This window comes from Scyliorhinus torazame, chromosome 14 (genome assembly GCF_047496885.1).
Source record: "Scyliorhinus torazame isolate Kashiwa2021f chromosome 14, sScyTor2.1, whole genome shotgun sequence".
Taxonomy (NCBI): domain Eukaryota; kingdom Metazoa; phylum Chordata; class Chondrichthyes; order Carcharhiniformes; family Scyliorhinidae; genus Scyliorhinus; species Scyliorhinus torazame.
This window is the reverse complement of record NC_092720.1, coordinates 58,399,987-58,426,479: the sequence shown is the minus strand read 5'-3', so window position 1 is coordinate 58,426,479 and position 26,493 is coordinate 58,399,987. Positions and strand designations below refer to the sequence as shown.

The window sequence follows — 26,493 nt, the reverse complement described above, 5'->3', positions numbered from 1 at the left end:
CCTGGGTTCGAATCCCACCACGGCAGATGGTAAAATTTGATATCAATAGAAATCTGGAATCACAAGTATAATCATGACCATGAAACCATTGTCAATTGTTGTAAAAACCCGTAAATTCCTTTAGGGAAGGAAGTCTGCCATCCTTACCTGGTCTGGCCTATATGTGACTCCAGACCCACAGCAATGTGGTTGACTCTTAAACGAATAAAGAAAAAAACAATTATTGCACAAGAATTGCTGAATTGACTTAACTCTTTACTCCCATTTTCTACTTTTTGTTTTGAAACCAGCCATCAACCCATTCTGCCACTTGTCCCCTGACGCCATATTCTCTGACCTTAGTCATTAGCCTATTATGGTGCGCCAATTGAAGACCTTTTGAACATCCAGATAAATTATTTCTACTCCATTACCATCGTCTACTCTCAAAAAGATTCAACGGTGAATATAGCAATCTCAAAATCAATTCACTAAGGTAGAGAGAAAAATGATCAAACTTAATCAAAACGGGGCAGTATGTATGTGGCTGATTTGTAATATGGTGGTGGCTAAAAAGGAGGCCATGAGAGAAGTCAAACATCACAATGGATGAAGACTGTGGCCTACATGTAACTCCAGATTACATGGCGTAGAGGTATTGTCTCTGGACTAACAATCCAGAGACCCAGGGTAATGTAGGGTTAGTATCCCAACACGGCAGATGGTGGAATTTGATATCAATAGAAATCTGGAATTACGAGTCTAATTATGACCATGGAACCATTTTTGATTGTTGTAAAAATCCATTTGGTTCACCAATGTCCTTTAGGGAAGGAAATCAGACCTTACCTGGTCTGGCCTACATGTAACTCCAGATCCACAGTAATGTGGTTGACTCTTAAATGCACATGGGGATGGGCAGTAAATGCTGACCCAGCCAGCAACACCTACATCTATCGAGTGAATTTAAAGAAACAGTGAGGAAACAGAGGTAAATGATGCTTCAGAGGCAGTTTTGCAATTGACTGATTTAGCTGGATGAAATAATGCCTTACCCTGTTTATAATACCACAGAAGTGATTGGATAGCACAGCAATGGTCTTGGGACTGATGGGGAAAATTAAGATGCCTTATCAATAGTGGTTTATCAGTATCATATCAATAGTAGTTTATCAAATGATACCAGAGAAGTCTGAGCAGCAGTGCTCTGGGAGGCGCTGAAGGCAGTGGTGAGAGGGGAGCTGATCTCAATCCGGGCCCATAGGGACAGGACAGACAGGGCAGAAACGTACCGATTGGTTCAGGAAATTTTACGGACGGATAGGAGCTACGCAGCATCCCTGAGGCCAGAGTTACTCAGGAAATGACAGAGGCTGCAGGCCGAGTTCAGGGTGCTGACAACAGGCAAGGTTGTAGAGCAGTTTAGAAAGGCAAAAGGCGCGATATATGAGCATGGAGTGAAGGCCAGCAGAATGCTCGCACCACAACTAAGGAAGAGAGAATTGGGTAGGGAGATAGGAAGGATAGCGGATGGGGAGGGAAATCTGGTGCGGGACCTGGCAGGGCTGAACAAGGTATTTAGGGACTTTTATAGTAAGCTATACACTTCGGAACCCCCCAGGGGACCGGAGGGGATGAAACGATTCCAGGACGGACTGACCTTCCCAAGTGTGGGGAGGGGGTTGGTAGATGGACTGGGGGCCCTGGTTGATTTCAAAGAGGTACTGGGGGGCCTGAAGGTCATGCAGTCGGGTAAAGCCCCGGGGCCGGATGGGTATCGGGTGGAGTTTTACAAAAAGTTTGCCGAGATAGTGGGGCCGATGCTGGTCAGGGTTTTTAACGAGGCAAGAGACAGAGGGGTCCTACCTCCGGCTGGGTTCGTAAAGGGTAGGCAACTGGCGGCCAATCTAAGAAGGCTGCTTAATATGATCATGATGCCCCCGGAGAGCAGGGAGGCAGAGATAGTGATAGCTATGGTTGCGGAAAAGGCTTTCGACCGGGTCGAGTGGGACTATCTGTGGGCGGTGCTGGGAAGGTTTGGGTTCGGGGAGGCGTTCATTGACTGGGTTAGGCTGTTATACCAGGCCCCAGAGGCTAGTGTAAGGACGAACAGGATGACATCAGATTACTTCAGACTACACCACGGGGCAAGGCAGGGCTGCCCTTTCTCCCCACTGCTGTTCGCGCTGGCCATAGAGCCGCTGGCAATTGCTCTGAGAGCTTCAAAGGACTGGAAAGGGCTAGTCCGGGGGAGGAGTGGAACATAAAGTCTCGTTATACGCGGATGACCTGTTGTTATACGTAGCGGACCCAATGGCGGGGATGGACGGCATCATGGAAATCCTGAGGGAATTTGGCCGTTTTTCAGGATATAAATTGAACATGGCTAAGAGCGAGTTGTTCATAATTCAGGTGAGGGGGCAGGATAGTAGGCTGAAGGGATTACCGTTCAGGCTGGTAGGAGAAAGTTTTAGATACTTGGGGATACAGGTGGCACGGGACTGGGGCAGGTTGCATAAGCTCAACCTGTCCCGATTGGTGGAACGAGTGAGGGAGGAGGGTCGGAGTTGGGATGCGCTCCCACTGTCATTAGCGGGGAGGGTGCAGACTGTCAAGATGACGATTCTCCCGAGATTCTTGTTCATATTTCAGTGTCTCCCCATTTTCATCCCGAGGTCCTTCTTTAAGAGGTTGAATAAAATTATCCTGGGATTTGTCTGGGCGGGGAAGTCCCAGCAGGTGAGGAAGGTGATGCTCGAAAGGAGCAGAGGAGAGGCGGGGCTGGCGTTGCCAAACTTTAGCAACTACTACTGGGCGGCCAACATAGCGATGATAAGGAAATGGATGGTGGGCATGGGGTCGGTCTGGGAGTGGATGGAGGCTGCATTGTGCGGGGGGCACCAGTTTGGCGGCCCTGGTTACGGCGCCTCTGCCACTCCCGCCGGCGTGGTACTCCACCAGCCCTATAGTGGTGGCAGCTTTGCCTCTTAAAGAAGGACCTCGGGATCTGGGGCCAGTGGAGGAGGCACATAGGGGAAGTGAGAACATCGGTGTGGACCCCAATCTGCGGCAATCACCAATTTGCCCCGGGGAACATGGACGGTGGGTATCGACTGTGGAGGAGGGCGGGGATTGTGAGGGTGGGTGATCTGTTCCTGGAAGGGAGCTTTCCGAGCATGAAGGCATTGGAGGAGAAGTTTGGGCTGGCGGGAGGGAATGATTTTAGATACTTACAGGTGCGGGATTTCGTGCGCAGACTGGTGCCGTCCTTCCCACGCCTCCCGCCAAAGGAGAGGCAGGGCAGGGTAGTTTCTAGGGGAGAGGTATTTACAAAGAACTAATGGGAGCAGAGGATACACAGACTGATGACCTGATGCTTAAGTGGGAAGAGGAGCTTGGCGGGGGGGGGGGGGGGGGGGGGGGGGGATGGAGGACGGTATTTGGGCAGATGCTCTGGGCAGAGTAAACATGACCGCAACATGTGCCAGGCTCAGTCTGATCCAGTTTAAACCGAGCCCACATGACGGTGGCCCGGATGAGTAAAGTTTTGGGCTGGAGGACAAATGTGCCAGTGGGCCGGCTAATCATGTGCACATGTTCTGGTCATGCCCAAGACTCAGGGGGTACTGGCAGGGATTCGCGGACATCATGACCCAGGTTTTGAAAACTTGGGTGGTAATGAGCCCTGAGGTGGCGATCTTTGGGGTGTCGGAGGACCCGGGAGTCCAGGAGGAGAAGGAGGCCAACGTCTTGGCCTTTGCTTCCCTGGTAGCCCAGCGACGAATACTGTTGGCATGGAGGGACTCAAAGCCCCCGAAGACCAAAGCATGGCTATCGGACATGGCGAGCGTTCTCGGTCTAGAGAAAGTTAAGTTCGCCTTGAGAGGTTCACTATCGGGGTTCGCCCGGAGGTGGCAGCCATTCATTGACTTCTTCGTGGAGAATTAATCATCAGCAAGGGGGTGGCTGGGGTAGTGTAGAGTAGGGGGTGGTTTAGGCAGGTCCTTGCGCGAATGCAGTCGTGGTTTGCACTATGTGTTATTTGCTTTTCCTTTTGTACGATACTATACAATGTCATTGTTTTATATGCCAAAAATACCTCAATAAAATTGTTTATTAAAAAAAAATAGTAGTTTATCAATACCTTATCAAAAGTAATTTATCAATATGTTATCAATAGTGGTTTAGAGATGCCTTATCAATAGCGGTTCATCAGTATCTTATCAACAGTGGTTTATCAATACATTACAAAGTCATTTATCAGTATCTTATCATTAGTGGTTTATCAACACTGATTTATCAATTTCTTACCTAAAGTAGTTTATCAATACCTTATCAATAGTGGTTTATCAGTATCTTACCAATAATTGTGTATCAACACTGGTTTATCAATACCTTACCTATAGTAGTTTATCAATACCGTATAAATGTCTTATCAACAGTGGTTATCAATACCTTATCAACTGTGGTTTATAAATACCTTATCAACAGTGGTTTGTAAATACCTTATCAATAGTGGTTTATCAGTATCTTAACAATAGAGGTTTATCAGTATCTTATCAATAGTGTTTTTTCCATATCTTATCAATAGTGGCTTATCAGTATCTTATCAATAGTGTTTTTTCCGTATCTTATCAATAGTGGTTTATCAGTATCTTATCAATAGTGGTTTATCAATATCTTATCAATCGTGGTTTCTCAGTATCTTATCAATAATGGTGTATCAACACTGGTTTATCAATATCTTACCAACAGTGGTTTATCAATACCGTATAAATATCTTATCAACCGTGGTTTATCAATAGCTTATTGATTTCTTATCAACAGTGGTTTATCAATACCTTATCAATATCTTATCAATAGTGGTTCATTTCATATGCTGGAGATTGTAACTGAAATAACCTGAAAATCTATAGCTACATCATGCCCTTTACTTGATCAATAAATTTACAAACATGCACATTTAAACCATAGAAAGTCCTAAAAATGAACTTGGTTCTTCAGTAACAAGAATATCCGCTTAGATAGCCCAATTATTCTCATCTATCAATGGTTAGGCTCAAAACCAAGCATGATGGGAAGAGTCTATGTCTATATTTGGTAAATTACTTATCATACCACAAATGTTTGGTTTGAGCCAGCATTGATGCACCAAGATAATTCCATTCTATTTTGATGGTAATGCAAGGCAGATAACATTCCCAATGTGTGAAAGGCAACAGTTTGGAACAGGGATCCGTTCCTTCTCTTCTTATTGACGTCAGTTCTTTAAGTCTAGAGTTGGTGGAAAGGGGAAGAGGCAAGCAATATTGGGTGTGAACAGAGATCGGGGGCGGGATTCTCCGACCCCCCCCGCTGGGTTGGAGAATCGCCTGGGGGCGGCGTGAATACCGCCCCCGCCGGCCGCCGAATTCTCCGGCACCGAAAATTTGGCGGGGGGTTGGAATCGCGCCGGTCAGCAGCACCCCCCCGCCCCCCCCCAGCGATTCTCCGGCCCGCGATGGTCTGAAGTCCCGCTGCTGTCATGCCAGTCCCACCGGCGTGAATCAAATCACCTACCTTACTGCCGTCGCGGACGGGTTCCGGGGTCCTGGGGGGGGGGCGTGGGGCGATCTGGCCCCGGGGGTGCCTCCATGGTGGCCTGGCCCGCAATCAGGGCCCACCAATCCACTGGCGGGCCTGTGCCGTGGGGGCACTCTTTTCCTTCCGCCTCGGCCATAGCCTCCGCAATGGCCGATGCGGAAGTGACCCCACCCCCCGGCGCATGCGCGGGGATGACGTCAGCAGCCGCTGACGCTCCCGCGCATGCGCGGTCTTCCGCTGATCGGCGGAGTCCCTTCGGCCCTGGCTGGCGTGGCGCCAAAGGTCTTTCCCGCCGGCCGGCGGCACGCCAACCACTCCACGCGCGGGCCTAGCCCGTCAAGGTGAGGGCTTGGCCCCTAAAGGTGCGGGGAAATCCGCACCTTTGGGGCGGCCCGACGCCGGAGTGGTTCACGCCACTCCATCCCGCCGGGACCCCCCGCCCCGCCGGGTAGGGGAGAATCCCGGCTTTGGTGTTGTTGCTAGTGTGAAAATGTTCTTCCTCCTAGGATTGCAAAAATCAAGTGGAAAATTATTTTTGGGGTTTTTGTGCAGGTCAATAAAACAAATGTTTTGGATATTCAAGCACTTATTTCCACCCTTTGTCAACTAGCAAAGCTCTGCTTCTGAATAGCCATATCCTTTTGATAGTCTAAATATACCAATCGGTGCCATTAAAGTTAATTTGGTGGCTTTCGATTAATTAGGTGATGTGATTAATAATCCGCAAATTTAGTGGAGAGGTTCTCAGCTTTTCTGTAATCAAATGCTTGAGGTTGATCGAGTAATTCAGTGAATGGATTAAATTAAAGAAGTAAGAAAATAAGAGAGAAAAACATCAATTTAGATCTCATCACAAACTTGAGGGGATTTCGAAAATAGAGATTTATCTTTTCCTGGCTTGAGTTCCTCTTGCAACTTATAGCAGCTAATCCAAATAAAGAAATACAACAGGAGTTTTCCAGTCGCTCATCTTGTGAGGAGGTCTCCGTTTGAAATATTGTTAAAAGCGTACTGACTAAACCAAAGCATGCTTTTTTTAAGTATTGGAGGAAAGAAGGCATATGTCTACTCATAGTTTAGCTTCTGAAATTAAAAGTTGTTCTGTGGCCCATTCCACATACAGTTCGTAGTGTCTCTCTTCTGACAGTAAAATAGTTACATTTATACTGCTCAAAGATTCTATGAAAATAACAGAGGAGGGCTGGCATGGCAGTGATATTTATTGTGAATTCTTGAAATGGAACCTCCTAGTGCGGACATTGGCATACAATCCAAAGTTCTGGTGGTGAATTAACATGGCTTCCACCCATCCATTTGCTTCTTCTATACTAGCTACTGTTCAAATAGTTTTTATTGGAACAGTCCTGTTCTATGACGTCTCTCCCTCGGGTTCAATGAATAGCTGAGAGCAAGTATGCATTCAGCAACAACTTTGTGCATGTAGATTTTGTTTATCGATCTTTTCATTCCATTTTTTTTTGCTCCTTTTTGAAACTGAACTGTTACTATGAAGAAAAAGAAATACATCTCAGAGACCAGCATTAACATCATGTTTCATGTACTAGGGCAACACGGCGGCACAGTGGTTAGCTCTGCTGCCTCACGGCGCCGAGGTCCCAGGTTCGATCTCGGTCTGGGTCACTGTCCATGTGGAGTTTGCACATTCTCCCCGTGTTTGCGTGGGTTCCGTCCCCACAACCCAAAGATGTGCAGGGTAGGTGGATTGGCCACGCTAAATTGCCCCTTAATTGGAAAAAATAATTGGGTTCTAAATTTTAAAAAAATGTTCCATGTATCAGTAGAATTGTTCATGTCATCTTATTTAATTACACTTTTTCATGAGAAGAAGAGATCTTTCTCACTAAATGTTGCTGTTTCAAATGCAGCGACAGCAATTGGATCATTGCCATTATCCATAGAATCCCTACAGAACAGAAGGTCATTTGGCCCATCGAGTCTGTAATAACTCTCTGAAAGAGCACCTGACCTAGGCACACTCCATCCCCGCAACCGCACCCAACCTACATATCTTTTGACACTAAGGGGCAATTTAGCGCGGCCAATCCACCTAACCTGCACATCTTTGGACTGTGGGAGGAAACCGGAGCACCCGGAGGAAACCCACGCAGACACAGGGAGAATGTGCAAACTCCACACAGACAGTAACCCAAGGCCGGAATTGGATCAGGGTCCCTGGTGCTGTGAGGCAGCAGCGCTAACCACTGTGCCACGGTGCCGCCCTTTTTGTGCGAAGAACGATATAGTAATCTCAATTTCATCTTAAAGAACTTTTGCTTTTAATTACATATAATGGAACGTTTCAAAAAGCTCAACATCGATCAAAAGTGGAAAGAATCATGAAGAAAAGTCCACAAGCCGTTTGAAGCAAACAAAGAAACATTACTGATTGTTTATTTGGAATTCTTGATTGTTGCTATAACAAAGAAAATGATAGACAAAAGAAGACACAAGTTATATCCACATACTACATTTACAACATTACAAAATAGATGAGTGCAAGTAGATTTCATAGGAACATTCACAGTGGCATCTTCCATTAAACTGGGAATTTCTAAAAAAGACTTTCTGTGCGACAGAACCGTTGCACAATTTGTAATGGAGAGATCTGCAACCTCTGCTAATGCCTAAGTGAAAATATTTTGGAGTGCGTCACTCGGCAAGGTTACTTAAAACCATAGTTGTAGCAAAATAGTCCTGCGCTTAATCCAAAAGAAAGATGATCCACTTTCACCCACTCTACAATTCTGTTAGCAAAAAAGTATAACAAAGACTGGCAATTACTTAGCTGCAGACTCAAGTACATCCAAAACAATCAGGCATTATGATCAACTGTCTACAACCAAAGTGTGATGGATCTTGCAGCTTTTCCAATCAGAGGGCTTGAGTTCCTGATTTTGGTCTGTAACAATTGTTTCTCAGTTTGTACATGTTTTACTAGAAGAAAAGGACATTGCATCATTCCTGAAATGTTGTTCAAGCAGAATCAATCAGGCCATGTCAGTATTCTGGGGATGATTAAGGGATTTAGGAGAAGGGTGGTGGTGGGGAGGGAGAGGGGGGGCAGAGAGAGAGAGAATGTGAGGGCATTGAATATTTACCCTGTCCAATTTGAGGTAACATCAAGCCCTGGAACATTTTAGTAGGCATTCAAGGTAGATGGCGTTTCTTGGGAGCATTAAGAACTTTTACAAACCACATTCAGCGTCAAACTACAAAGGAACAGCCAGTCCCAGTCTAAACAAGACTGATGCTTATGAGGTGCAGCAAAGTCATAGTTGAGGGCAATCTAAAACAAATAAGCTGCTGTGTTTTTGTAAAACAGCCACTGCCAAAAAACATGACATGGGGGAATTGTCCTTCCATTGCAGTCCATTATCATGCCAAGAAAACAGCAATTACACAAAACAGGCAGCTGTAGGCAGAGAATGGTCATCAACTAAAATCTTCCTCCCATGTAAGAGCACGATCTGAAGCACCATGCTAGAAAACAATGATAGCCCAGGGTACTGTAATAATGTACCTTCCTATGTGTGGTCATCATTAAAGCGTCCAATAAGGTTGTCAAATTCATGTGCTACCAGACGGAACTTTTTTTGATTTTAAAATATCTCTTTTGAGTGGTGCCTCATCAATCTGCGTTTCAGACACTCACACGTGTGTTTTATTTGAGTGGGAGGGGTCCTGTATCATTTTAAGTCAAGGTTTGTTAAAACACTTGCAGTTTGAACAGTATGACAATGAAAGTCAGAAATACCACAATATTCTTTGTTTGTAGACTATATCACACAGTGATAACAAAGAAATACCCTACAGCAACAGCACTGAAGCCCCGTGCAATCCAATTTACAGCAAAACCTCACAAGATGCAGACACAAATACAAAAATAGAAAATTTGAACCATAATGCACTTTTGCTTTACTGCATCAGTGGAAACTATTTTATCCAAAATTAGAGGATTCAACTGTGGGAATTTAAAAGATTTAGACATCTGCATGTTTTTCATAAGACCATTGAAAATTAATTATTCATCAGACTATAGTATGTTGAATGGTATAAAAGTAGTAGGTTAAAAGCAAATACCTCTTATGTGAAATATTTTTTAAAAGACATAAGTTGTCTGTTTTTAAGAACATTCCAGCAGCTGCTTAATCTTGTACGAAGATTATAATTTGGCCATTTTAGCACAAGACATAGCCATGCCATTGTGACTGGAGAATGCTTTCCAGCATGAAAAGTAACGTAGCATGTAATTTAAAGATCAGTACGAAAGATTCTCAAAGCTTGAGCTACATACCGTGCTAAGAACATTTCAGCAAACAGTTCCTTTCAGCACTTCGTAGCATGCAAACTTGTGAAGTGCTGAACCCGTGCATCAAACCTCAGGCAATTATCCGGGCAAAGGTTACTTTTATAGTCTTTTACAAAATACAGACCGATTGTTTGGACGCCTCAAGACCAGTATCAAAGGGAACAATGCATGCCAGGGTCACAAAGGATTCATTGATCTTCAGCATCATCCTCTTCCAGAGATACCACACCTGAGGAGGCAACATCTGACACTTTTCTACGTCCCTCATACTCGTCATCCTCCTTCTTAGAAAGGGTTTTGTAATCTTGACATGACAAGTCATCTTCTTCCGGAGTAAAACAAGATTCAGCATAAGACACAGAGTAAGAGGAGTCTTCACATATAAGGTTCCTAAAGGCACATTCAGTATTGCTGTTCGACTGCAGCTGAGAGATCACAGCCCCACGACCAGTCATTGCACTGATCTGACCAAAGAGTTTTGCAGCTAGTTCAGTGGGGGACCCTAGCTCCATTTTAAGCAAAGGGTGGTCTTCCAGACTGCACAGACTTGAACAAAGAGTCTCTGGTGAGACAGTTTGGGAGGAATCACTTTCCTGCTCACATGATGACTGTCTCACTGTAAGTTTGCACATATGGCTATGCAGTATGTCTCTCGAGTAATTCACTTGAGGATACTGGCCTGCTGCATCTGAAACAATAAGATAATTGCAGTTCAAAAATTCAGTGGTTCAGTCCTGTTCCAATAATATATTGATTAACAGCAACGTTTTGTGAAATCAAAAGGCTTTCACAGCAAATAGGGGTTCATTGCATTCATCTGCATCATGTGATAATGTTAAAATATGAGTGGGACGCACAATACATTAATTTGAAGAATGTTCTGGAACAACTGATGTATTACAGAATTGAATTTGTATCTTTGTCTGTCAAAGCTGTTAGCCCAAGATGCCTAACTGTCTATTTACCGGACAGAATATTTAGTGTCACCCATCCTTGTTTAATTGTTAGCGGGTGCATTTCTCTAAGGTGCAACAAGATATTATTACAGGTTTTATTTTCAGTTCCACAATGAAGACATTCCATCTGGACTACATGGACTAAAGACTGGTGAACATGATGGTTGGGATCTTTCGTCCCGTCCAGCCTATAAGTAACCAGTAATTTATTAGCCTGTCTCGACAATCAGAAAATAAGAACACAGGAAACAGGAGCAGGAGTAGACTGGACAGGTCATTGAGCCTGCTCTGCCATTCCATATGCTTATGGATGATTTGGGCCTTCAACCACTTTCCCACCTGCTATCACATCCCGTGACTAGCCGAGAGACCAAAGTCTGTCTATCTCAGCCTTAAATGTATTCAACAATGGGGCATTGAAAATGCTCTGGGGTAGAGAATTCCAAAACTTCACAATCCTTGCAAGGAAATAATTTCTCCTCATCTCAGTCTTAACTGATCTGCCCCTTATCCTAAGACTGCTCCCCCATGCTCCAGATTGCCCAAACAGCAGATGTCATGCCTTAAAGCAATTAGAACTGATCCCAGTGTTAAATTATTTAACACATTTGTGTGGACCCAGTACTAGATGGAGCCCTGGCAAGGTTTCGCAGGCGAGTGCCAAGATCCAGACCGCAGCGGGTGGAGCAAGTCATGTGACTTGCGATCGGCCCGTGCGGAACCTGATTTGGTGCTCTTGCGCGATTCACCCGTTGCGCCCGGATCCACGTTGGGCACAATAGGATTGCTGAATTACGCCCATGGATGCATTATTCACAAACCTATTTTGAATTATTACTTTTTTATTTAAATTAAGAGCACCCAGTTATTTTTGTTCAATTAAGAGTCAATTTAACGTGGCCAATCCACCCACCCTGCACATCTTTGGGATGTGGGGGTGAGACCCACGCAGACACGGGGAGGATGTGCAAACTCCACACGGACAGTGACCTGGGGCAGGGTTCGAACCCGGGTCCTTGGCGCCGTGAGGCAGCAGTGCTGACCACTGGGCCACTGTGCCACCCATTTTGAATTATTATAATTGTTTCCATGCTTTTTCGGCTGTGTTCATGCTGAAATGGACATGTGGTCATATAGGCAAGGAGATCCAAGGAAACACAGGGAAAGCACACAGCAGATTACTCCTATAAACAGTAACACTGTGTTTTTGTAGAGTTGCATAATAGTGTTACACACCACAATGATACCAGAACAATAGTGTTTGAAAAGGGTTACCATTACCAGCTGGCAGTGTGCTGTCACTAGTTGGAACAAAATCTTCATCGTAGGAGTCATCATTTGAATCATCACCATCAACAGATGACCATGCTTTAAGCTTAGCCTCTGCAATTTCAAATTGTTCTGCCACACCTGAAATGCAAATACTTTATTTGAAATCATTGTGTAAAAAGGGATAAAAAGGAATATACAGCCAAAAATGGACATGCTATGGAACGGGAAATATTTATCAAATTTGCTTTCATTTTCTATCCATCCCCAACACTCCCCTTCCCATTCTCGACTTCTCTGTCTTCATTTCTGGGGATAGGCTGTCTACTACAATTATTATCAGGCCACCAACTCTCACAGCTATCTTGGCTACACTTCCTTGCACCCTGGGCTGGATTCTCCGGTCGCCTGAGGTCCGCACCCTGATGCTCCGCCCCCGACCGGCTGAGTTCCCGACGGCGTGGGACACGTGTGGTCTCACCCGTCGGGAACTTGGCGTGGCGGCTGCGGACTCAGTCCAGCGCCACCACAGTTGGGGGAGGGACGATCCGCGGTCAGGGGGGACGTTATGCGGGGCTGGGGGCACTGTGGGGGATCGTCTGGGGCACGCGTGCCGGCTAAGGGGGGGGGGGGGGGACTATTTTGCGGATGGGTCAGCGATTGGCCACAGCCATGAAGCACGGCGCAGCCGCTGCAGGTCTCCGCTCTGCACAAGCGTGGCCACAGACCCGGCAATTCTCCAGGGCATATCGGCAGCTAGAGTCGGGTGCTCTAGGCTGCCGTCCTGCGAGCCCCCAGCATAGTTTTTAGATAGTTTTTTGAAGAATAAAAGGATTAAGGGTTATGGTGTTCGGGCCGGAAAGTGGAGCTGAGTCCACAAAAGATCAGCCATGATCTCATTGAATGGCGGAGCAGGCTCGAGGGTCCAGATGGCCTACTCCTGCTCCTAGTTCTTATGTTCTTTTATCAAAATGGGAACTCGGTGGCCGGTTTCGCCATTTTTTCTGGCGTAAAATGCCACCGTTCCCATGCCGGCGTGGGGACATAGCCCCAGAATTGGAGAATCCAGCCCCCTATCTCCTGGAAGGATTCCATTCCATTCTCCCAGTTTCTCCATCGTATCTGTCTGATGATGCTCACTTCCTCACTAGTGCTTCCAACCTGATTTCCTTTTTCCTTAACCAAGAACTACCCTTCAGCCCTTCAGTTCCCCCGGTGTGGTTGACCGGGCCCTCAACCATGTCCGACCCCTTGTCCTCACTTTCCTTGCTGCCAGCCTCCACATTCAAAAGATCATCTTCCACCATTTCCATAACCTACACTCGGCCCACTAGCATGATCCTGACTTCCAAACTGCTTGCCATTTAATTCACCACCCTGCTTCCACACTCACATTTCTGTTCTCAGCCTGCTACAATTGCCCAGTGAAGCTTGAGGAACAGCACCCCATTTTCCGATTGGGCACTTTGCAGCCTTCTGGACTCAGCATTGAGTTCAGCCAGGTCAGACCATGACCTCTGCCCCCCATTTAAATTCCTGTTTTTGCCAAGTGCCAATCTGTGTCTTGTTTTCATGTTTTTGGTGTCAGGGAGCCAATGTTTATTCTGTCAGTAACACAAACTCTGGATCAATGTGTTGCTTCTTGACCACAACCATTGGACACAATCGAAAGGCCTCGTTGCGCTGGACTCAGTGACACGACGAGGCCAGTAAAGGCCTCTCGCGAGACTCGGGACCCTTGGTAAGCAAGATCCATATATTTAAATGAGCCATTAGGCTCTTTTAAATATGTCGACGCCCGATTCTCCTGAGGCCCGGGAATGAACGCCACCTCTGGGAGACCATGCTGTGCCGCCAAATGTGAACAGGTGCAACGGCAACTGAGGGTGTCCTAGGCCATTGGATACACCTGGTGGTCAGGGGTTGGGCAGGGTGCCATCCTAGCACTGTCAAGGTGCCTGGTTGGCACTGCCAGGCTGGCAGGGACACTGACAGGGTGCCCAGGTGACAGTGCCAGGGTGGCCAGGTAACAGGATAGCATTGTCAAGGACTGGAACCTGAGGGGGGTCCATGCTCATGAAAGGGGGGATAAGGAGTGGTATGAAAGATGAGGGGGGGGGTGAAGAGAGTGTGTAAAGGGGTAACCTAAAGGTTGGGGGGTGGCTTGAAAACGGGGTGCCCTGAGCGACCCGATAGCAGGGTGTCCTCACTTGGGGTGTGGGGTAATACACATGTGCGCGGGGGTGACATTGGCCGTGGGTGGGAGGTGTGGGGGACTCTCATACTCACTTAGAGATAGGGACACCTTTCAAAATGATGGCCCAATCTCTGAGGAGTCGGTCTGGTCAGCGAGTTTTGCTGAAAATGTTTCAAAGTGTGGGCAAGACGAGTGAAAAAGTCTTCAAGGCACAAAACAATGGCTAAGGCTGGAATTTACCCGATATTCACGCATACCGGCATCCTCCAGTCCCACCGCCGGTGCACCCCCGCCTCGGGTTTCCCGCCCACGAGGGGTGCATTCAATGGGAAATCCCATTGACAGCGCCGGAACCAGAAGGTCCCGCTGATGGGCCGCCTCCGCCACCATAAAACACGCGGAGGGTCACGCAGAAAATCCCTCCCTAAGTGTGGGTGAATACCGATGTGGATCTCACCCAAAAAGCCGGAGAGAAACACCCCGACAAACTCACTCAAAATGATACTTAGGGCACAATTCCCCCAAATTTCTAAGGGCGCGATCTTCCCAAAAGGGACCAAAGTCCGCGAGTGAGCGCGTTTGGCCGCGTGTTTCCCAGCACTCACAATGCCGAGAAACACATGACTATTCAATGCTACTCTCATTGAATAAGTGGCCTAAATGTGGAACACGCAGCCAAGCCTGCACATAGCCCCGTTTTTTACAACCGGGAGCTCCGCTCGCCAGAACTCACAATTATAGCAAGAGACCACCGAGGCCTACAAAAATCCCTGACTTCCCTCCAGCCCAAACGCAATGTGGTAGGGTTCCCAGCCGTCCGAACCCCCCAACACCCATGGTGAGCAACCCCAGCCCAATCGTGCACACACAGAAAATGCCACCATGGCACCGCCAAGCTGGCACTGCCACAGTGGCAGGCTGGCATTGCCTGCATACCTCCGTGGCACCAGTAGTTTGTGGGGACCGGTGCCAAACGGCACTCGCCCGAGGTCCCTGAGGCAAAGGGATTGAATCCCAAAAGCCTCAGGTACCTCGGGAATCTGCACATTAGAGTGAGGCTTACTGCCTCGCTCAAATATGCAGATTTGCCAAAAACTGATCCCGCCCATTGTGGGCAAAAGTCCCCGTGTAACGTCTCGCGAGATTGCGTTAAATCTCAGGAGGCACTGCGAGCCGGGTGGATCCTGGGAGCGGGGTCCCCCGGCTTTCATTGGCCACGGTGCACCATGGCGAGCTGCTTTTCAGGCACAGCGTGGCCGCAAGATTGTGCCCTAAGTTAATTTGTGGCGGATTTTTCAGGGAGTTTCCTGCCAGCTCTGCCAGCGAGTTCCCCACCGCTATTCAATGACACTTATCCACCTTTCTGGGTCCTAGGGAGTTTAGCCCACACTTCGAATTTTCTTTAGCACTGGGAAACTGAACTCCGAGATCGGGACGCCATTTTGAAAGAGTGCCCCAATCTCTAAGTGAGCTTGTGAGTCCCCCACACCCTCATCAATAGGCAATGTCACCCCCCACACACACATGGACACTACCTCAGGCCCCCCAAGTGAGGACACCCCACTATGGAGTCCCTGGGGATCTGCCCTCTTAAGGCCCCCCGACACCCCCTTACAGCAACCCCCATCCTTCCAGGACTCCCAACCATCAGCCCAACAATCTCTTAGAAGCCCGTCCTTACCTGCCTATACATCCCCAAATCTCCCCTCCACCATCCTTTCATGGGCAAGGCCTCCCTCAGCCCTTGACCCCGGGCAGTGCTCCTTCCAGCTTGGCAGTGCCACCTGGACACCTTAGCAATGCCCATGTTCCAGGGGGAAAGGCCAGGGAGCCACCCTGCACTGACCCTGGCCACCCTGGGGTCTCCGGTGCTGTTCCGCCTGGTCCATGTTTGTGTAGACCAGCACTGATCGGCACCCAGCTGCAGCCTCCCTGAGGAGGCCGGAGAATTAACAGAGGTCAGTGGATCCCGGCAGGTAGGTCGTAAGTAGGCTTATGACCTACTTCCGCGAGTGTGATTTGGTCTCGGCCAATTTGGGCAGAGTTCCGACTCCAACGTCTCGCGGGACTTCGGTGAATCTCGGGAGGCGCGGAGGCTATCGGGAGGTCCGCTGGAGGCCTCTCTCGGGATTCTCCGGCCTTGTTTGCTCTCGTTTGAGCGCAACGCAGCAAGAGAATTGCACCCTGAGAAATGTTTCCGTTAAATCACGCCCATTATCACTCCTTTTACCTTTTGTTCCATGACATCTTTGCTATTTATCTCTCTCACCCTCTATCCCATCACAGACATTCCCTTTTGTTCTACCTCCCCCGCTCCACTTTCAATGCCATAAAACCCATCACAATTCAACCTCCCTTCAGTTTCGAAGAAGGATCATTCAACTCGAAACATTACCCTTACTCTTTACACAGATGTGCCAAACCTGCTCGGTTTTTGCTGCACTTTCTGTTTTTATATTAGATCAAAAATATTTGTCTGTGCTACCTGGTCAAAGAGTTCAGACAACCTGTAAAACTGTACAATATTCATCACTGAACTCCATCTCATTCCTCAATATTACCATAACACTTGGACATAGATGAGACTATTTGAAATAATCATGGGCGGGATTCTCTGATCTAGGGGCTAAGTGTTGACGCCGTCGTAAACGGAGGAGCGTTTTACGACGGCGTCATCTAGCCCCTAGGATCAGCGATCCTGCGCCGCACAGGGGGCCAGCACGGGACTGGAGAGCCTCACGCTGCGGGCGCGAGCACGTCCGGCGCGGGTTTGTGCCACAGCCGACCCGAGTTCGCGCATGTGCACCATGGCTGGTGCGAGTTCGCGCATGCGTGTGGGTTGCCGTCTACGCACCGGCCCTGATGCAACATGGCGGAGACCTACAGGGGCCCGGCGCGGAGGAACATGGGCCCCCACCAGGATAAGCCCGCCGATCGGTAGGCCCCGATCGCGGGCCTGGCCACCGTGGAGGCCCCCCCCCCCCCAGTCGGATCCCCCCCTCTCTCCCCCCCCACCAGGCCGCCCCCCCCCCCCCGCAACATAAACACCGAGGTCCCGCCGGGTAGGACCACACGAGAACGACACCGGTGGGACTCGGCGGGCACTCGGCCCATCGCACGGGGAGAATCGCCGGGGGGGGGTTAGCGTTGAACTGGATTCTCCAGTTGCCGGAGAATTGGCGGGCCAGCGTTGGAGCGGCAGCGCGGGATTCGCGCCCCCTCCCCCCCCCCCCGGACAATTCTCCAATCCGGCGCGGGATCAGAGAATCCCGCCCCATATTTCTGTTAGTAACTCAGTGGCAATATGACATCAGAGAACGTTGTAACTTGGCGACATTGTAACTTGGCGACAAAAGGTTCAAATGCAGTTCTTAAGATGTATCTCGTCAACTGAAACTTTGCACTAATTGCTAAGGATGGAAATAACATCACAGTAGTGTCAAAAGGCAAGTATTCCCACTCTGAATTATAATCCATCTGTATGATGCAACCAAGTATATTCACATATATTTATTTGTAGAATATTTACTGAAGTGAATTTGAAACTGAAGTTATATCTGAGGAAATTCCAGGTATACATTCTTTTTTCAGTTTTGAGCTTGTTAGGGGGCTGGGTCATTTTTTGTTTAAGCTATTATTCAGCTCTTGAGTTTCATAGGTTGGCCAGTACGTGAAAACTTTTATAAACACAATTTCTGTAGTATCACTCATCTGTCATAGATTAATAATAATAATAATAATCGCTTATTGTCACAAGTAGGCTTCAATGAAGTTACTGTGAAACCTGTGAGTTAAAATCCAGTCCTTACAGCATATTACTATTTAGAATTTCTAGCACAACTACACTTAATGGGTCCAACCTTAATTGTTGTCCAAATTGATGGTTTGGAATGTATACCAGATTTGCACCTCATTAAATCTATGTCAGAATTTGTGAGCTGCTGCAATTACTTTCCAATGTAGATTGAATACCTCCAACACCATTTCCTGAATGATGAAAATGTAGCATAAAAATGATTAGCAGTGAATATTTCACCCATGGCATCTAGAACTAGAACAGAAAATGGCATTAAATCTGGCAAACATAATCCTCAATATGTAAAGCATATTGCACCGGTTCTGAATTACTTTAAAGCATTCAGATTGTTAAAAAATAGTACGAAGTCTTACAACACCAGGTTAAAGTCCAACAGGTGTGTTCCGATGTCACTAGCTTTCGGAGCGCTGCTCCTTCCTCAGGTGAATGAAGAGGTCTGTTCCAGAAACACATATATAGACAAATTCAAAGATGCCAGACAATGTTTGGAATGCGACCATTAGCAGGTGATTAAATCTTTACAGATCCAGAGATGGGGTAACCCCAGGTTAAAGAGGTGTGAATTGTCTCAAGCCAGGACAGTTGGTAGGATTTCGCAGGCCAGATGGTGGGGGATGAATGTAATGTGACATGAATCCCAGGTCCCGGTTGAGGCCGCACTCATGTGTGCGGAACTTGGCTATAAGTTTCTGCTCGGCGATTCTGCGTTGTCGCGGGTCCTGAAGGCTGCCTTGGAGAACGCCTACCCGGAGATCAGAGGCTGAATGCCCTTGACTGCTGAAGTGTTCCCCGACTGGAAGGGAACATTCCTGCCTGGTGATTGTTGCGCGATGTCCGTTCATTCGTTGTCGCAGCGTCTGCATGGTCTCGCCAATGTACCACGCTTCGGGACATCCTTTCCTGCAGCGTATGAGGTAGACAACGTTGGCCAAGTCGCACGAGTATGTACCGCATACCTGGTGGGTGGTGTTCTCACGTGTAATAGTGGTATCCATGTCGATGATCTGGCACGTCTTGCAAGAGATTACAGCAAACTACCCAGTCTTCAGAACAGTGACCACGACACCACACAACCCTGTCATGGTAATCTCTGCAAGACGTGCCAGATCATCGACATGGATACCACTATTACACGTGAGAACACCACCCACCAGGTACGCGCTACATACTCGTGCGACTCGGCCAACGTTGTCTACCTCATACGCTGCAGGAAAGGATGTTCCGAAGCGTGGTACATTGGCGAGACCATGCAGACGCTGCGACAATGAATGAACGGACATCGCGCAACAATCACCAGGCAGGAATGTTCCCTTCCAGTCGGGGAACACTTCAGCAGTCAAGGGCATTCAGCCTCTGATCTCCGGGTAGGCGTTCTTCAAGGCGGCCTTCAGGACCCGCAACAACGCAGAATCGCCGAGCAGAAACTTATAGCCAAGTTCCGCACACATGAGTGCGGCCTCAACCGGGACCTGGGATTCATGTCACATTACATTCATCCCCCACCATCTGGCCTGCGAAATCCTACCAACTGTCCTGGCTTGAGACAATTCACACCTCTTTAACCTGGGGTTACCCCATCTCTGGATCTGTAAAGATTTAATCACCTGCTAATGCTCGCATTCCAAACATTGTCTGGCATCTTTGAATTTGTCTATATATGTGTTTCTGGAACAGACCTCTTCATTCACCTGAGGAAGGAGCAGCGCTCCGAAAGCTAGTGACATCGGAACAAACCTGTTGGACTTTAACCTGGTGTTGTAAGACTTCGTACTGTGCTCACCCCAGTCCAACGCCGACATCTCCACATCATGTTAAAAAATAGAAAGCACATCTAGATCTTTACTTTTAAAACTATCTTAAAAATTAAGCCGATAATTAAAAGTGTACAGTAGATTAACATTTAAGAAGAAAAGGAGAAATTATCATTGTGATGAGGCTATGGGCGTGATACAATCAAAACATTTCAATATGTGGTTACGGGCACGTTTAGTGAGGTGTTTCTTGATGCCTGAAGTGCTATCCAATGACATGTGGCCGGTTGTTTTGGCCTTGGCGAGGAACGCGCGGTTGAGACCGCACTAAGATCATTTTGCGCCAGTGCAGAAAGACTACTCATGGATAGGGCTGGATGTTTTGGACCCCGCCCTCAGTAACCCCGCCTCTGAGCCCCCTCACTGCACTCAACCTACCCCTTCCAGTGAGTCCCCTCTCAACCCACTACTGGCACGGGAAACCTGGCACCTTGGCACTGCCAGCCTTGGGTGGCAGTTACAAGATGCCAGGCTGGCAATGCCAGGGAGTGCAGGTGACAGGTGGAGTGCCATGGTATCACCCTGCCCAATGTCCAACCGCCCGGGGGTCTCTGATGGCCTGGGAGACACCCTCAGGTGCCATTACGATTGGTCCATTTTTGTGTGGACCAGTACTAAATGGCGAGGTCTCCCAGGCATAGCCGGTGAATCCTGGGTCCCGGGAGTATCTGACGAATGCATATTTAAATGAGCCCAATGGTTTATTTAAATATACGTAGCTGGATGTCGTCCAACGAGAGTGAGATCCAGATCACAACGGCTCTGTTAAATCTTGCGAGACGGTTTGAACATTGCGAATCTCGCAAGATGTCACTAGCGAGACTCAATGGCGTCGCCCTGACATCAAGTCGGGCAGGATGGGGCTGTTGAATCGCCTCCTGAATCTACTGGAGCGAAAGGCTAAAAGAAAATTTAACAGAAGTTCACCCTCATCTCCACAATTGATACCTTTGTCCCCAGTAAAACCTTAACTCTCCTCCATTTTGCTCATTCTTCTTGGTATGATCCCCACTTTTATTCCCTCAAATCTGAAGGGGACATATTTGGTTTAGACATCCATCACCAGATTCGGCTCGAACACATCCAGACAGGGATGAAGTGAGTTTTATGGGGCTTCACATCACAAGGGCTTTGGTCAATTCCAAAAATGTGTTATTTTAGAAAACAGCAATTTGTCAGCATTAATTGCAGTACGTTCATGAAAATTCATAGGCTCAAAAAAGTAAGGCATTGAGAAAGAAGATCAATCACGATCAGGCTGAATGGCGGAGCGGGCTCGACTGGCCGAATGACATACTCCTGTTCCTATTTTCTAAGTTTCTATAAAGCTACAAGGTATTATGTATATGACATTCAGTTACTACAAGAAAAAATAATTGCCATTTTGGGGTTCCTCTGAACAGTCCCTCGTCACTATCCCTCATCTTCACTGTTTAATACTGATTTGAAAGCAGTCTTTCCAATGAACATGATTTCTGAAGAGGCAGTGCCAATGTGAGTTAGTAAGAAAAACGAATGCTGACTACGGATGATGTATAGGCTGTCTTTACAAAAATAACCCTTTAACCAAGCCTCAAAATTTACTTCAAAACAAGAAACCGAATTTTCTTAAGAAGTCGTATGGACTCGAAATGTTAACTCTGTGTTTCTCTCCTCAGTTGCTGCCAGATCTGCTGAGCTTTTTCAGCATTTTCTGTTTTTATTTGCTTTTGTCAACAGAATTCTATTCATTTGTGATGGTGGAATGAAACAAATTATGGTATATTACATAACACAGAAGTAGTTTATTGTGAAATAGAATCTGCTGGTTCTATAGTCGCCCTTATGATGGTAATCATTTTGGATTTATGCCCTCGAAAAACAATTTGTTGCGTATATTTTCCATAAGGTTCATTTCGAAGTCTAGTGAGGATTCCGTGCTCTCAATTGTGTTTTTGCAGACTGGAAAACAAAATGTGTACGTTTTTTTCTTCTTCCCTCCTGAAGGTTCTGATGTTTGCTGGAATCTGGTTCCAAAGGTAACCCCAAAAACTCTCACTGAACAAAGTACTTTATATGTTCGATAGACAACGAGAGTCATCAAACTCCACAATCATTGAAACCAATATACCTAAGCTTGGATAAACTCAGCAAGTCTGGCAGCATCTGGGGAGCAGGATACGCAGTTAATGTTTCAAGTCCCTACAACCTTCTATAATACTGAAAAGTGATGGAAATGTGACGAATTGTATTCTTGGTGGGGGTGGGAAGGCAGAATGGAAAGTCAATGATAGGTCAGAGTTAAGGAGAGATTGACAAAGATGTTGTCGACATGACAATCCTTCATCTCCTTCTCTTGTCACCTACCCATGCAATTGCAGAAGGTGCAATACCTGCCCCATTATCAATAATAATAATCTTTATTGTCACAAGTAGGCTTACATTAACACTGCAATGAAGTTACTGTGAAAAGCCCCGAGTCGCCACATTCCGCCGCCTGTTCGGGTACACTGAGGGAGAATTCAGAATGTCCAAATTACCTCACAGCACGTCTTTCGGGACTTGTGGGAGGAAACCGGAGCACCTGGAGGAAACCCACGCAGACACAGGGAGATCATGCAGACTCCGCACAGACAGTGACCCAAGCCAGGAATCGAACCTGGCACTCTGTCCTTGTGAAGCAACAGTGCTAACCACTGTGATACCGTGCCGCCTCCCTCTTCAATGTCCAAGGGCCCGGTTACTCCTTTCAGGTTAAGCAGCATTTCACTTGCACCTCTTTCAATTTGGTCTGCTGTATTTGAGGCCAGAAACTCAATTGAAATGCAGTATTAGAGGGAGGCGGTGGCTGCTGCCAGTACAATAACCACGAGGCTGAGGATTACTCTGAATCGTGGGCCAATGGGGAGTGATGGTAGCATGGGGTCTCGGGGTTGGGATGCGCAGCAAGGACAAGGGGATAGCTGTCAGCAGCAACCCCTTCCCCCCCTCCCACTTCCCGAGGCAGTTCTCAGGACAATCCCGGAAAGTCTAGGACCGTTGGTCACCCTGCCATCTGAAACTATTTCCACTGGTGCAAAATGGCTCAGAGGAGATGGGTAGAGGATCACCCTCACCTCCATAATTGATACCCTTGTACTTAGTAAAACTCTTATACTCTCTTCCATTCTAGTTATTCTTCCTGCTATGGCCCCAACTACTTCACAGCTCCAGGGTTCCAGGTTCAATTCCCAGCTTGGGTCACTGTCTGTGTGGAATCTGCACGTTCTCCCTGTGTCTGTGTGGGTTTTCTCCAGGTGCTCCGGTTTCCTCCCACAGTCCAAAGATGTGCAGGTCAGGTGGATTGGCCATGATAAATTGCCCATAGTGCCCAAAAAGGTTAGGCGGGGTTATTGGGTTATAGGGATAGGGTGGAGGTATGGGCTTAAGTAGGGTGCTCTTTCCAAGGGCCGGTGCAGACTTGATGCCGAATGGCCTTCTTCTGCACTGTAAATTCTATGAAACTAACAGTCCCTCAAATTTGAAGAGTGCATAATTGGGTTAGCCACATATCACTATGGTTAGAAAACATCAAAGAATATAGGACTTCAAAGGCAGATAATTAAAAGGTCAGTTACTGCATTCATAAAAAGTAAATTTCTAAAGTGACATTAAAATGACTGAACCAATTCTAATAATCCAGCGAATTTATTCTACCTCTTCCCGCTACTTCTAAAATTCTCACAACATACACGACACTGTGTCTCAATACTTTTCTTTCCACAAGTAGTCTACAATCAGTGCTCGATACAGGCTGACAACACCATTGTCATTCATAATACTCATTAAACACTTCGACATTCACAGATATACATTGTTTTTACCACAGAGTATCAAGCAAATTTTGTATGGGTCTGGTAGCCCATGAAATGAGACATATATTTCATAGCTCGGTTTTCAAAGTTAATTTACCTGCTGCAAATCTCGCTTCCTGTTCTCCTTCACTTAAATCTGAGTAAGAATTGAAATCAATCTCAAGAGTCATTGGCGACTCCATGGGCTTACACCAGCCTTTCCACTCTATGAGGTGAGCAACTCGGCCCTGAGCCATGGCTGTAGGTTTAGTTACGTGGTCCTTTACAACCTGTGAGAAACCTGAACAAAATAAAAATTGGTTTAGAAGAAGGGATGGGTGGAAAGTCGGATTATTTTGACTAGGTCAACAGTGAAGCAAATGTCACTGTAAAACATTGTTTTGGTAACACAGTTAAACCTTGGCAATCGGAGTAAAGGAAAATCAAGTGAATTTCTAAGCTGTACACAATCCTGAATAAAATTTGGAGCGAATGCTTGTAAGAATGATATTGCTATCAGCACAGACTCCAAACTATCTGTTCAATTTTAGTAACTAATCTTTTTCCAGTGAGTTTCCCGCATTAAAACAGTGACTGTACTTCAAACATGCTTCATTGGTTGCAAAACACTTTGGGATGTCCGGTGAATGTGAGAGCTGCTGTATAAATACAAGTCGATCTTCTTTGAGTCGGGCCAGCCGCCTGTTTCGTGGCCCTGTGCCGATCGCTGGCAGCGGGATTCTACCTTCCTGCCGCTTGTCGATGAGATTTCCCATTGAAGCCACCCCGTGAGCTGGGAAACCCGCGGGCGGGGGTGCACTGCCGACGGGGAAAAGTGAATCACAGCGACCGAAGAATTCCGGCCAGCTTTTAATTCTTTTTCAGTAAACTTGTTAACAAGTAAATGTTCACATTAATTTAAACTAGGCTAGCATGTGTCATTGTGTGGACAATATCATGTGCACAGAGGAGTTTATGTTCATGCTTCCACTCATGGGTGAGTGTAGGACCAGAGAGCACACGGCAGAATAAGGGGATGCTCGTTTAAGATGGATTTCAGGAAGAATTTCTGCGCTCAAAGAGTAGCGAATCTTTGGAATTCTTTGCCCCAGGAAGCTGTGGAGGCCGAGTCCTTGAACATTTTCAAGGCTGAGATCGATAAGTTTTTAATCAGTAGGAGAACTGAGGATTACGGAGAGGAGGCAGGTGAGTGGACTTTGTGAGTTTTAGATCAGCCATGATCTTGATAAATGGTGGAGCAGGCTCAAAGGGCCGAAAGGTCTACTCCTGTTAGCAAACATCATAATATGAAATTGTAGCCAATTTCCAAATCAGGACTTTGACACAACAGATGCTGCTTGTAAACAATAGGAGAAGCTAAAGATCCAGTTGTTCTCTCCAAGACTTGGGCCAGAATTTTATGTTCCCCTCCCAGCTGGTTCTCATAAGGGGCTGGAGGGGAACGTAAAATTTTATGGATGGGAACCCACTTGGATCCTGTCCGCCCCAACCTGGACGTGATTTTACGGTGGAGTGGACAGGGCCTTGGATGCGAATCCTGCTGATGCCCCAATTGAGGTCAGGCCCTTAAATGGCCACTTGAAGGCCTTTTCCTGCACAGCCTCAATTTTAAGCTGGCAGGCACCTGATAACTAAAGGTGGGAAACAAATGAAAGGAGTTCTCACCCTCGAACTTGGGTGGCAGATGATGGTCGGTAGGCCCTTCAGATTGGGGAGCCCTTCCCTCACAGACCTACTCTCCCTCCCCAGGTCCCCTGGTACTTACCAGCACTGCAGTTCCCAGGACTTAATCCCTGGCACAGCACTGCAGTGCCTCTTCTGGCCATTGTAGCGCTGTTCCTGGATGGGCTGGAGAGTTGATGACCAATCTGATTGGCCGACTGCATTCCACGGTGGGACTATTGTCCTCACTTGCATGGAATTAATAGTCATCTTTATTATTGTCACAAGTAGGCTTAAATTAACACCGCAATGAAGTTACTGTGAAAATCCCCGAGTCACCATATTCCGACACCTGTTCGGATACACAGAGGGAGAATTCAGAATGTCCAATTCACCTAACAAGCACCTATTTTGGGACTTGTGGGAGGAAACTGGAGCACCCGGAGGAAACCCACGCAGGCACTGGTAGAACGTGCAGACTCTGCACAGACCGCGACCGTAGCCGGAATCGAACCTGGGATTCTGGCGCTGTTAAGCCACAGTGCTAACCACTGTGCTGCCGAGTCCAGATTGCTGCCGATCAACACTCACTGGGGCATAAAATGGCAGTGGAGCGGGCCTGTCAGAGTCAGTGGGGATGCGTTTCGCACTGACTGTCCAGATAACGGGCGCCAGGCGCTCAGCATCCTTAAAATTCAGGCCTTGGCTTCATAATAAACGGAAGGCAGTAGAGAAATGTTCAAAATGCATTTGATGTTTAGAAACTCACAAACAAAATAATACGCATGTAAACATGAAAAAAATTGGTGGGTAATACCATATAAAGATTCTAACAGAACACTGCTTCAAAATTTAGCCCCCAACTAAATGATTAGTATTCTTAGGATTCTGACTTTATTCATATACCAGAATAGATAAAAATTTGTCAGAACATATAAAGCAATATTAGTTCATATATATTGATGGACATTATGTATTATTCTTCTGCTAATGCGGAGTTGTTTGTAAATGGTGTGTCCCTTTAAGGCCACAAAATCTGTTTTACCTGAGCATTGC

At 47.0% G+C, this 26,493-nt stretch overlaps 1 protein-coding gene across 6 annotated transcripts in view; it reads right to left on the bottom strand.

Moving 5' to 3' along the window:
* Positions 1 to 7,941: 7,941 nt before the first annotated feature.
* fam131ab (family with sequence similarity 131 member Ab) overlaps positions 7,942 to 26,493 on the bottom strand; it is a 92,439-nt gene continuing 73,887 nt past the window's right edge. For 5 of the 6 annotated variants that reach the window (XM_072474250.1, XM_072474251.1, XM_072474253.1 and 2 more), the window contains 3 exons: positions 23,873 to 24,055; positions 12,124 to 12,258; positions 7,942 to 10,580 (listed from right to left, as the gene is read on the bottom strand). In XM_072474250.1, the coding sequence (XP_072330351.1) occupies positions 10,081 to 10,580; positions 12,124 to 12,258; positions 23,873 to 24,055 (818 nt within the window). In that variant the 3' untranslated portion in view covers positions 7,942 to 10,080. The remainder of the gene's footprint in view (positions 10,581 to 12,123; positions 12,259 to 23,872; positions 24,056 to 26,493) is intronic. The other variant, XM_072474255.1, reaches the window with a different exon arrangement.